Source organism: Lygodium microphyllum, chromosome 2, assembly GCF_053477565.2.
Source record: "Lygodium microphyllum isolate KBCC chromosome 2, Lygodium_microphyllum_v1.1.10, whole genome shotgun sequence".
In the NCBI taxonomy this organism is placed as follows: domain Eukaryota; kingdom Viridiplantae; phylum Streptophyta; class Polypodiopsida; order Schizaeales; family Lygodiaceae; genus Lygodium; species Lygodium microphyllum.
Window position 1 is genome coordinate 101,972,044 of NC_141136.1, and position 12,953 is coordinate 101,984,996.

At 39.2% G+C, this 12,953-nt stretch overlaps 1 protein-coding gene across 4 annotated transcripts in view; it reads left to right on the plus strand.

The window, feature by feature from the left end:
- The first annotated feature begins 1,742 nt into the window (after positions 1 to 1,742).
- LOC148040104 (Rrp15p protein) overlaps positions 1,743 to 12,953 on the plus strand; it is a 48,014-nt gene continuing 36,803 nt past the window's right edge. For 2 of the 4 annotated variants that reach the window (XM_087696628.1, XM_087696639.1), the window contains exons 1-2: positions 1,744 to 2,259; positions 2,804 to 2,905. In XM_087696628.1, the coding sequence (XP_087552754.1) occupies positions 1,837 to 2,259; positions 2,804 to 2,905 (525 nt within the window). In that variant the 5' untranslated portion in view covers positions 1,744 to 1,836. Of the gene's footprint in view, positions 2,260 to 2,803; positions 2,906 to 12,953 lie in introns of all 4 variants that reach the window. The other 2 variants (XM_087696631.1, XM_087696645.1) reach the window with 2 other exon arrangements.

Below are 12,953 nucleotides of genomic sequence, written 5' to 3' on the forward strand. Positions count from 1 at the left end.
AATTGAAAATATTATTGTTTGAAATATTTATAACTATACAATTATTAATATGTGATTACATGATTATATTCTATATAATTACAATTAGATCTCTCTCTCTCTCTCATATGCATACACGTTCTCTCTCTCTACTTACCCCCCCTCTCTCTCTCTCCTTACCTCTCTCTATGTGTGCAGATTGTACTTGAAATGGACCCATCATCATGTGCCACATCAAAAGCTAACAATGAGGTCGATATAGCCTCTCTCATTTTCAACCCAATAGTGCAGTATACAAACAATGAGTTCTAAATGCTTAGGGAGGAGGAGATTTGCATTGCAAGGGTAGACATTTTCTTGCTATCATCCACGTGAATTGCTAAATACAACCACACCAATCCATTGTAGAAGTGACCACAAGGCTAGCCAAGTATATATTTTAGATACTTTGATTTCAGGAGACATGAAATGCAATTACATCACGACCATCCCCTACCATAGACCTGACTAGAAGCTCATGAAACGTGGGACAAGAAAGGTGTGTGTGTGTGTGTAATGCAATTATTGTAACATATTTCATGCAATATAAAATATATTTTTATATGTGTATAATTGTATAATCAAAAGTATCTCTATGATTATGTTTAATATCATAGAACACATTGTAGGTGGTATAAAATAAATATTAGATAATCATATGAAATATATATTTTATGTATATAACCTTATGCTTAATAATCATATATGATATACAATTGAAAATATTATTGTTTGAAATATTTATAACTATACAATTATTAATATGTGATTACATGATTATATTCTATATAATTACAATTAGACTATTATATATCTCCCATAATAAAATACCTACAACACTATCATTGATGTGAGTATGGAAGAAGTGAAAAGAAGCAAGAGTGCTCCATGCAAGCATAGAAGAAGTTAGAAGAGGTAATGTCGGAAGCTATTGAGCTCATGAAGTCTAGCCCCCTTGTCCTAAGAGTGTTAAGCTTATTGGTATATTTTTAGGAATATTAAAAAATACTAATATTTAGAAAGAGCAAATTTATTTTAGATAAGCAGAAGTACCAAGTTGCTCTTGCAAGGAAACCTTTCACGATCACATGTAGTGGTGTTGTCCATGGAAAAGTATTCTCAAGGGTCGCTATTTAGTTTGTCATTGACATGTTGTTATCCTTTGGTATCCCATGTTGCTATCCTTTGGCATCCCTTGTTGAATGTCAGTAACCATGATGACTAGTAGCAGATTTGATGTTGGATTGCAAGGATTGCGAGACGTATGAATGGCACGTTGAATCCATTATCAAATAAAATACTTCTTAGCATGAGATTGTGATACTTAGGGTGGTTTCACACTTTGGTGGACAATAAAAATGTTAAGGGGTGTAGAGTTGATGTGTTGAGTGCTCGTGCCTTAAGAGATGTGATAGATGACCTTGGCACCCAAATCCAAAGATTGAATGGCTGTTGCATTAGGCAAGAATCAACCAATGACCTTGTGGACTTAAGGCAACCACCTTTTCATGATGCTAATCTCCATTCGACAATAAGAGAGTTGTTTTTGTCATTTATAATAGTTGTTCGCTCACTACTTTTTCGATTCGCTTCTCGTATGGAGTCAAATGAGAATCTAGTCTTAATAGCAGGGAATAGCCCTTGGCCAAACAAATAAAGTTTTCATTATAAAGAACTAATGTTGCTTGTGTTTGCTTTTTTGAAGGTTTTTTTTTCCCAATGTTATACATGGAAAATTAAGGGAATTGCCAAAATTCAAGTAAGGAGAAGAACAAACGCCATAGCCCCTTCATCACGCAAGGCCCCCTCGACCGAACAATGCGTAGCAGCAGCCCCCAGCTCAATGAAGGCGAAGGCGAAGGCGACGAGACCGCCTTCACGAAGCCGACCAGAAGTCGCAGTCTTCCACACCATGGCGCTGCCCTAGCAGATAACGTAGCAACGGATTTAAAGAGAAGGAAAGGGCTAGATGGACACAGGGTTCAAGTTTCCGCCCCGAGCAGCGACGATGAAAGTGACCGGGATCATGATACCGATGAAGACAGTGATCGACCAGCTGAGACCTCTGCCTCAGACGACGACGGTGACAGGTCTGGTTCAGATGAAGATGCTGACAAGTCTGGCTCAGATGAAGACGCTGGTGATGGGGCAGAACCCAGAAGCTCCACAACGGCTTTCGGTAGAGCTTTCAAGAAGATTCTGAAGAAGAAGCTGCCTAACACTAGTCTTACGGATGCCATGGTACGACATTGCTAGTACAACCAATGTGATCAAAGGACTGGGTCCTAATAAACATTTTACCGGAGGTTGATTGAGTTGATACTGGTTTTTGAGATTTTAGAAACATTATAGGACAAAAATATGTCCTTAATATGATCAGGTCGGCCAGCAATAAATGCTAAATATGACCAAAATGAAGACCATAAAAAATGCCTAAAATATCCTAAATAATGTGCCCAGCCTATGCATGCACAGACTCACACATGAGCTGACATATTTGCTAACATGATCTGAGTCCTATAAGGTTAAATATTTTCATAATTCCTATGGTGCCAGCTCTTGATCTTTCAACATTTCTATTGGATGGGTCTGGATAATTTTTAGTATTTTCTCTTGATGGGTGGGCTTGGTTCAATAACAGCGTTTCATTTCATGAGTGAGCCTTTTCTAAAAAGATAAGGCTTTAGTATTTTTTGGCTTGTTTTAGCTTTCTATCTTTATATCAACTTGTTTTAGCTTTCTATCCGTATTGAGCTTCAATCAAACATTCTCTCTTTTCATGCAGGGTCCTGTGTTGTCTGCTCATAAGCAGCTGATTACAAAAAAATTAGAAGAAGCAACCAGCGATCGAAAGGCTAAGAGCGAAAGCAAGAAAGAAAAACAAGCTGTCAGTGCCTTTAATCCTGTCTTCTTTACATTTAAAAAGCCATCTGATTTGCTGAAGCCTTAATTAGGAGATAAATAAATGATGAGGAAAGTGTGAGGTTGTTTTTGCAATGATGAATTGTAATTCTAACATATGCTGAAATAATACATGTAAACCTTGTCGTTAAGTACCTTTTTCAAGGAGCTTGCCAATTTCATAGTTTGAAGCTGCAGTTTTACTCGATACTTTTGAGGACATTACCAATTCGTAGGATGTTATAGAGGACAGGGGGGACATCTAGGTTGCAGCAAGAGCCGTGGTGGTCCTAGAGAGGGGCATCTCCATCCAAGACCCAAGTCCTTGAGTGTGCTATCTTAGTCGCTGAGGTATCTCTTCTAACCACCCATGTGGTTATCACACTTTTGCTGATATCTTCATTATTACTTTGCAGGTTCCAAATTCACTTGAGGCTGACTTTCCAGCAATTATGGAGGATCACCAGTCCTACATCTTACTTTAGGATCACTCGATTCTCAAGAATTGTTTTTGTACATGTTTGGGATGATTGAGCTTTTCATATCATTGTTCAAGGGATTTGGAGAGCGATTTTGAGTTTTATTTGAGTTTGTAGTAGATCTAGAGCTCGAGGTTTGATGTTGTAGGATCAATGCAAAATTTCTACAATATAGGGATACTTTGTCTACATGTTTTTAGAGAAAGATGCTCATGTTTCTCTTTCGGTGCTTCTATTTTTGAGCACCATCTTCTAGAAAGAGCACTTTTTAATCAAAATGTGAGTGGAAGCAAGAACTTGTGAATAGAAGACATAAGATTGAAGAGCAAGATGAAGGTGATGAGGAAAGCTAGTGTTGATGACGAAAATAGATACAGTAGAAATGCTTGCACTTGTCATAGTGAGTGACCATAGCAAGGGCAATGGGAATGAGAAGATTGAAGATGAGGGATTGTGAAACCAACATTCTTTCTTGCATAGGATGGTAAATAACTTGATTAGGCACTAACTACAAGAAGCATAAAATTCAAATAAATTAAAATGCAAATGTTACCTCTTAATCCTAAACAATCGACACATTGTTGGTCCCAAAGTTGGTGTTCTTTCCCATAATCCATTGAGTCATTGTGCCTCAATGTACAGGAAATAAGGATGCATATACCCGCTACCTTCATAAAACATGCAAAACAATCCCACACATTATTGGGATAAATATCTAGGGATTTTCTAATGGTGTGTATGAGTGGTAATCATATGGAGAATATGTGGAGAGACTAGCATGACGAAGTGGAAGCAAGTAAGGCAAGCAAGGCCAACATGTAAGCATAGGGAAAAAAATTTGCCTTTGGAGATTGCCATGTGCAATGCTACGAGTATGATGGATCCACAATCAACCACTCCAAGGGTGATCGAAAAGGGATAAATGCGCATAGATTCATGTTTACATGAATAGAATGTCAATGCATGGAATAATGCAAAGGAAGATTCAAGTTTTCATACTCATGCAGAATGTGATGCAATGGTGCTACTTGAATATTGCCATTGCAAGGGAATTGTTTAGTTGCCAAAGTGTCATTTTACAATCATGTTATTTTGATAGTGTGGATGAAGTTCCAAATGCCCATAATGTATAATACAAAGTAAAAAAATATCGAAAAGTGATAAAACTATAAACATAATCATTGCCACTATAAAAAGAAACAAACCACTACCTTTTAAACGAGAAGGAGAAGTGAGGGAAGCATCATTTCCTTGTCAATCTGAAGAAGTAGAGGAGAGTGTAGCCAAGCCGATTCGTGGTAGAAGATTCCGTAGAATTGGCCTGTTGACTGCCTTGGTCAAATTATTTGCATAATTATCATTGGAAGGCACAAAATCTAGGTGAAGAGTGCCTAGCTCAATCTGCTCTTTGGTGAAGTTGAAGTGAACCACCATGTGCTGTGTCTGAGGGGTGATGATCGGATTGCTCGCAAGGGCAATGGCATTGTGGCCGTTGCTGTAGACAACTGCGGGTGCCTCACAAGGAGACCAAAGCGCGGTTAAGAAGTTTCTTTGATAAATGGCCTTAGTGATACCATTGAAGAGAGCTTGATACTTTGTCTTGGTTGTGGAAGCTGCCATGGTCTCTTGCTTACGGCTAGCCCAAGAGATTAGCACCGTGTAAGATGTAGAGGTAGCCGTCATAAGAACGTCGGGTGTCAAGATCTCTTACCCAATCAAAATGAGTGTAGCCTTGCAAGCATAAACTATTGCTATAAGTTAGTCCATAATTACAGGTACACCTTAAATATCTTAACACACAAATACAAGCAATCTAATGAGACATTTTAGATGCATTAAAATACCGACTAAACAAACTAACTCAGTATGTAAGTTTTCGCCTAGTATGAATCAACCAGAGTAGTTTTCCTACAACGGAACGATAGGTATAAGAATTAAAAGGCTGACCTGAGATATCCTTATGTAGATGGATAGTGGGATCAAGAGGCACGGCCACAGGTCGTGTTTGATCAGTATAATATTGTTCCACTAGTTGTAGGGTGTACTTTTGCTGGGACAGAAAGGTACTTTCCTTGGATCGAACAATCTCCATCCCCAAGAAATAAGATAACAAAGTTGGTCATTTGAATGCAGCGCAAAGTTTTGCCTTGATTTTTGCTATCGGCCTAGAATCCGAGCTAGTGAGGAGTATATCATCAACATACAATAGAATATAGCTGACCCTTGCGCTAGTGGTGTGCACATAGAGATTTGGATCGTAGGGGGTAGAATGGGATCCATGAGTCTATAAGAACTTCTTCATCTTGTGATACCAAGACCTTGGCGTTGCTTCAGTCCATAAAGAGCTTTTGTGCTCAAGCGAAATATCTTATCATTCCGGTCAGTAGAAGAAAAGCCGAGAGGCTACTCCACATAGACTTCTTCCTTCAAAGAATCATTCAGAAAGACACTTTTGATGTCCATTTGATAGATCAGCCAATCATGGTGAGTGGCAAGCGCAACCAACAGACGAAATGATGGCAACGGAGCAGTAGGTGCGAAGGTTTCGTCATAGTCAATACTGTACTTTTGTTTGAAATCTTGCACTACTTGGTGAGCCTTGTTGTGACATTAATGTGACATTAAAAGTGATATTTAATGTCACATTAAGGTCATAAGTGTGGAATGTGACATTAAAAGGAATATTTAATGTTACATTAAGGTAAATTTAGGGGAACATGCACGAGAAGGACCGTCCGGGCTCTTGGGCGCCCGAACGGGGTCAAGGGGAGCCTAGAGAGTAAGGGAGTCCAGAAATAGTAGGACTCCAGCTAGTTGACGGCTGGCAAAGAGATAAGCTTGAAGGCCAGCACTTATCTAGGCGTGGCTGGGAGGTGAAGAACTCTCGTGCTTCCATCAGTCTCAAGAAATCTGTTCCCGTAATCTAACATTGGTATCAGAGCAGGTAACTGTAAGGATTCCTGAAGGTCTCAACAGAAGAGCAGTGACGAATGTGAATGGAAGTCAGTCGTGAAGAAGGACGGAAGCCAGAAGCGTCCCGTCCCGTCGCGTCTTCACGGCACTTAATTCCAGATGGTCACGCGATTTGACGTAGTACTTCCGCCCTGCCCCGTCACATAAGAAAACGGGCCGTCACTTCTGTCCGGTCCGTCGCGTGAGAAAACGGGCCGTGAAGAAAAAATTAAAAAGGAGAAGCCACGTCACGTCACATTAATGTGACCATTTCGTGGCGAGCAGAGAAGGATACGTCACATTAAGGGTGACCCGTTTCGTGACGGGCAAGGAAAAGAAAAGAATTAAAAAACGTGGTCGCGAGGACCAGGAGTGAGTCGCCAGCATTCGCGAGGACCAGGAGTGGAGTCGCCAGCATTCGCGAGGACCAACCAGCTCAGATGTGAAGCTGCCAGCAGCCGCGAGAACTAGATCAGAAGTGGAGCCGTCAGTATCAGATTGCTGTTCACGAATAGGACTGCTCCTGAGGCGGATAAGACTGTGACTGCTGTGAGACAGGCAGAAAACTTCATATACAACTGAAGCTACAGCCTTCATACAACTGAAGTCACAGTCTGCCATTAAAACCAGGGAAGTATTTTATCTTGTATGCAAATTTCTTATTTTTGCTTTCCAATTCCAGTGTATTAATGGCAAAAAAAGGGAAAGAAAGGGTAATGGAAAGTTCTAGTTCCGAGGATCAACCTATGGCAGATCCCCATGAACCAGACATACAAGAAGAACAATGGGAAGAATTTTTTGCCACGAGAGAGCAATTTGATGATCTTTCTGCTCGTGTGCAAACTCAGGGGGTTCAAATGGAGTTTTTAACTCAAACACTTACTGAAATAAAATCTCAGCTAACTTTATTATTGAAAAAAGATAAAAATAAGATAGCAATCTCAGATGTCCCATCTTCATCGAAAGATTTAGATGCGACCATTCGAGATTCTAAAGAACCCCAAACCTATCATAAATTGAGGGATAATCTGGTTTTAAAAGATATGAAACCACCTCAATTTTACGGGGAGGAAAAAGACAGGAATAAAGATACAATCTTTAATTTCCTCCAAAAATGGGAAGATTTACATAAATTAAAAAATACACCACCACATCTCTAAGCACTGGAGGCCAGTTTAACTTTGGGGCCCAAAGCATATAAGTGGTGGCGAACCTTAAAGGAGGCGAATAAAATACCTGAAACTTGGGCTCAATTTGAATCCGTATTTTTAAAAGAATTTCTTCCTGAAAATGAAATGGAAAGAAATTGGGAAGATTGGGATTATGTTAGACAAAAGGGACGACCCCTACTGACATATCTGGAGGAATATCGTGAGATAATCCTCAAACTGGAAGGAATTGATGAATTCCAAAAAACAAGAGGATTCATTAGGGGACTGGATAAAGCCTGTAAAAAGGAAGTAAAACGGAGTTTACCTAAGACGCTTGAAGAGGCAATTAAATTTGCATTAATTTATGAAGATAGTACGCGTCCAGGTACACTCACCAGTCTCACTGATATGGAGCCCAAGTCTAAGGAATTAGAAACCTCAAAATTTGTGGGCAAATTTAAAAGAAAAATGCCATTTTTCAAGGGTAAAAAACAACCTTTTGAAAAGAAACCATATATGAGGCCAAAGCTAAGTCCTGATGACTTTGATAAGGCCAAAAAACAAAAATTGTGTTTTAATTGCCTATCCCCTAACCATGCTGCTTGGAATTGCCCTCAAAAGAAAATGGGGGAAGACAAAGAAAAGGACAAGGGCAAGGGAAAAGAAAAACAAATCCATGTAGTGCAGACCTTAGAATTAAAGGGCCATGAAAAATATAAATCTTTAAAGGTCTTGCACATGGATGTACAACATAAGTGTTGTATGTCAACTTCTTTGTGGCAGCCTACTTTTGGGCCACATGATTTACTTAGAGTACATGGATTGATAGCTGGAAAACGGATTAGAGTCATGATTGATGACTCTGCCACACATAATTTTATAAATTATGCACTTGTCAAAAAATTGAAACTTCCCCAACAAAACAGTGAGCATCAATACGTTGTGCGTATGATGCAAGGCCAAGACAATAAAATATGGGATACAATGGTATCCAATTTGGAAATCGAGATTCAAGGATATAAAGATAAGCTTGATTTCCAAATAATGAACATGGAAAGAGTTGATATTGCTCTAGGGAGGGAGTGGCTATGGGGATTGGAACCATCCTTAAAACGTAGCTATCACCATAATACACTGGAATTTGAAAGGGATGGTAAGACTTTTGTTATTCAAGGTGAACATGAAGTATCTGATAATCCTTTGCTGTGTTCTATTGAAGTTCAGAAGCTGATAAAGAAGGAAGTTTGTGAGGTATATATGCTATGGTCTCTTCCTGTACAAAATACTTTTACTTCCTGTAATATAAAGCAACAATTTTCTTATGTTTGCGAATTGAATGTAAATAATGAATTGAACAGTTTGTTAGATGATTTTAAAGATGTGTTTCCTTCTGATTTACCTAGTGGCCTTCCACCAGATAGGGGTGAAATAAATCACCCAATTGATATAAATAAGGATACACACCCAATTTCAAAACCACCATATAGGTTAAGTGAAACACATCATCAAGAAGTTGAGAGACAAATTAAGGATTACTTGGATAAAGGGTTTATTCAACCCAGTAATTCACCTTGGGCTTCACCAATTTTATTGGTAAAGAAAAAAGATGATTCTATGCGACTTTGTGTTGACTATAGAGCACTTAATAAAATAACGGTGAAGAATAAATTTCCTATGCCCAGAATGGAAGATCTTTTTGATTAATTACAAGGGGCAAAATTCTTCACAAAGATAGACTTAAGATCAGGTTATCACCAAATAAGAATTAAGGCACAAGATATTTCCAAAACGGCATTTCGTACTAGATACGGGCATTATGATTTTTTAGTGATGCCTTTTGGTCTCACTAATGCACCAGCTACTTTTATGAAGCTGATGAATAGTGTTTTACGGCCCTATCTAGGACATTTTGTAGTAGTCTTTTTGGATGATATCTTGATCTTTAGTAAATCAAGAGAAGAACATTTGGAACACTTATTATTAGTATTCCAACTGTTAAGAACACATTCCCTTTATGCGAAGAAAACTAAATGTGAATTCTTTGCACAAGAGGTCAAATATCTAGGGCATATAATCTCGAAAGAGGGAATCAACATGGATCCAGAAAAAGTAAGGGCAATTATTGAATGGCCACCTCCACGGAACCTGGAAGAGCTGCAGATCTTCCTAGGTTTATCTGGATTTTATCGTAGATTCATTCGAGATTATGCCAAAATAGCTGTTCCAATGACAGACCAACTTAAAGGGAAAGGGAAAAGTTTTAATTGGGGAACAGACCAAAATGAAAGTTTTCAAAAACTTAAGGTAGCTATTGCTACAGCTCCAGTATTATTAATAGTGGATCCCAATAAACCATTTGTGGTTGAAGCTGATGCCAGTGACAAGGCAATAGGCGCGGTCTTATTACAAGAAGGTCGACCAGTTGCTTTTGAAAGCAAGAAATTAGATCGTGCAAAACAGAATTTTTCTGTTTATGAGAGGGAGCTATATGCAATAGTACATGCAATGAAGAAATGGAGGCATTATTTGTATGGTGCCAAACTTTTGATTTTATCGGATCATGAAAGCATTAAGTGGCTTAATGATCAACCAGATTTACATGGGCGTAAAGCCAGATGGGCCGAACTCCTCCAAGAGTTCGACTATGAAATAAGATATAGAAAAGGAAAGTATAATATAGTAGCTGATGCACTTAGCAGAATGCCCATCATTAATGAATTGAGTTTTACTCAGTTCACTTCCAGCTTGCTTGAATCTTTAAAAGGGAAATGCCAGGTTGATCCGGCATATTCCAACATATGGGAAGCAATAAAAAATGGAGATCCAAATAAAAGTGCTTCTACTGAGGAAGGAATATCTGAGGATGTTCAACTAGGAAATGGAGCATCAGGGGTTGCTCAAACTGGATTCAAGTGGAAGAATTTTACCATTGATAATGGTTATTTACTCTACAAGGGTAGGGTATGTGTCCCGAAAGATATAGAAATAAGGCGCCAGATACTCTTTGAGTGTCATGATACCCCTAGTGCGGGACATCCAGGAGTTAATAAGACTTATAGTCTTATTAAAAGGCAGTTCTATTGGCCTGGAATGAATAAGGACGTCCTTGACTATGTGGTCAAATGTAATAAATGCCAGGTTAATAAAGCTGAAAAATTAAAAATGGGAGGACTTCTTCATCCATTAGAAATTCCTTCGGGAAAATGGGAGAGTATCTCCATGGATTTTATTGTTGCTTTACCTAGAACACAGAGGGGGCATGACTCTGTGTGGGTAATTGTGGATAGGTTAACCAAAATGGCTAGGTTTATTCCAACTTCAACTGATGTTAAAACACCAGAATTGGCTAGATTGTTCGTAGAGAACATATACCGATTGTATGGCCTTCCGGCAAATATAATTTCTGATCGGGATAGAAAATTTGATAGCCATTTTTGGCGTGCGGTATTTAGGAAATTGGATACTAAACTTAGCATGAGTACGGCGGATCATCCGCAAAGAGATGGGCAAACTGAAAGGGTTAACCAAATTCTTGAAGATATGCTTAGGGCATATGTAAGCAAAAGGCAAACTAATTGGGAAGAGTATTTACCGATAGCAGAGTTTGCATATAACAGTGCCAAACACTCTTCCACTGGATATAGTCCATTTATGTTGATGTATGGGTTTCAGCCCAGAGCTCCTTTTGCAGTAGGACTGCATAAGGAAAAGGTTCAGGCAGCTAAAGACTTTTTGGAGGATATGAATAGTATGTTAAAATTTGCTCAAGAAAATATTAAAAAGGCTCAAAGTCGAGCTAGAGCATATACAGATCCTCACCGAAGAGACATCTCCTTTGAAGAAGGAGAATTGGTCTATCTTAAGGTGCCTGAACAAACTAAAACTATGAAAAAGGGACATTGTCCAAAGCTTTCACCAAGGTATTGTGGTCCTTTCATAATACTTAAAAGGGTGGGAGAATTGGCTTACAAGCTCCAACTACCTGCTGGTAGTAAAATACATCCAGTTTTTCATGTAAGCAAATTAAGGAAGAAGCTGGGTGATTTGGATAATCTAATCTTAAATGATGATATTGAGGAGTTATTCTATGACCAATCTAATCCACATGAACCAGAAAAAATATTAAATGTTCGTAATAGACGAACGAGGAATACTATTTATCAAGAATGTTTGGTTAAGTGGAAAGATTGTTCAGAAGAAAGCTCAACATGGGAGCGAGTAAGTATTTTAAAGAAAAGGTTTCCCGATTTACAGTTAGACCTTCCAAGTATCGTTTTGGAGGACGAAACCGATTCTTAAGGGGAAGGAAATGTGACATTAAAAGTGATATTTAATGTCACATTAAGGTCATAAGTGTGGAATGTGACATTAAAAGGAATATTTAATGTTACATTAAGGTAAATTTAGGGGAACATGCACGAGAAGGACCGTCCGGGCTCTTGGGCGCCCGAACGGGATCAAGGGGAGCCTAGAGAGTAAGGGAGTCCAGAAATAGTAGGACTCCAGCTAGTTGACGGCTGGCAAAGAGATAAGCTTGAAGGCCAGCACTTATCTAGGCGTGGCTCGGAGGTGAAGAACTCTCGTGCTTCCATCAGTCTCAAGAAATCTGTTCCCGTAATCTAACACTTGTATTTGTCTAAAGTACCGTCAGCCTTTAGCTTGGTTCTAAACACTCACTTCATCCCAATGCTTGGCTTGCGAAGAGGATGATCCACAAAGGTCCAAATCCCATTCTAGTCGATACTATCGAGTTTTTGTTTCATGGTTTTATACCACAGAGGGTTCTTGAGAGTCTTCTGTTGCCAATTGTTCGGCACGGAACGTGCAGTGTAACCAACTATAAATAGCGATACATATGAAATCTAAGAAGCGAGTGAAGCAGATCTTTTAGGGCCCTCCAGAGTGAAATTTGATGGAAGGATCTCAGAGCTCCGTATGGTTTGCTGGTACTAGTGAGATAGCAGGTTCCTTGGAGCGGGCCTAGGAGCTGAAGTATGTGCAAGAAGATCAAGAGTGGGTAGTAGATCGGGTTCAGAAGGTACGATCTCAAATGATGTGAGCGGAGGTGAGGACATTGAGTTTGGTGTAGAGGACTACACGGTGTCCCTTTCATCAAAGACGACATCTCTCCGAACAATCACCTTGTTCATTCGAGGATCGAACAAGCAATATGCTTTTGCTTCAGAAGAATAGTTCACTAAGATCAAGAGATTTGCTCAAGGGGTGAGCTTTCCTATCTCATCATCAGACTGTGCGTATAAGTACGACTATCGAAGACTCTGAAGTGAGAAACAATAAGCCAAGAGCCAAAAATACCTCATATGGAGTCTTCTTGGGGACCATCGTAGTTGGATATCGGTTAAGGATGTGCACTGAAGTGTTAATAGCCTCAACCCAAAGGCACTCAGGGAGCTCTGCCATGAACAACATAGGGTGTGTCATATTCATGACT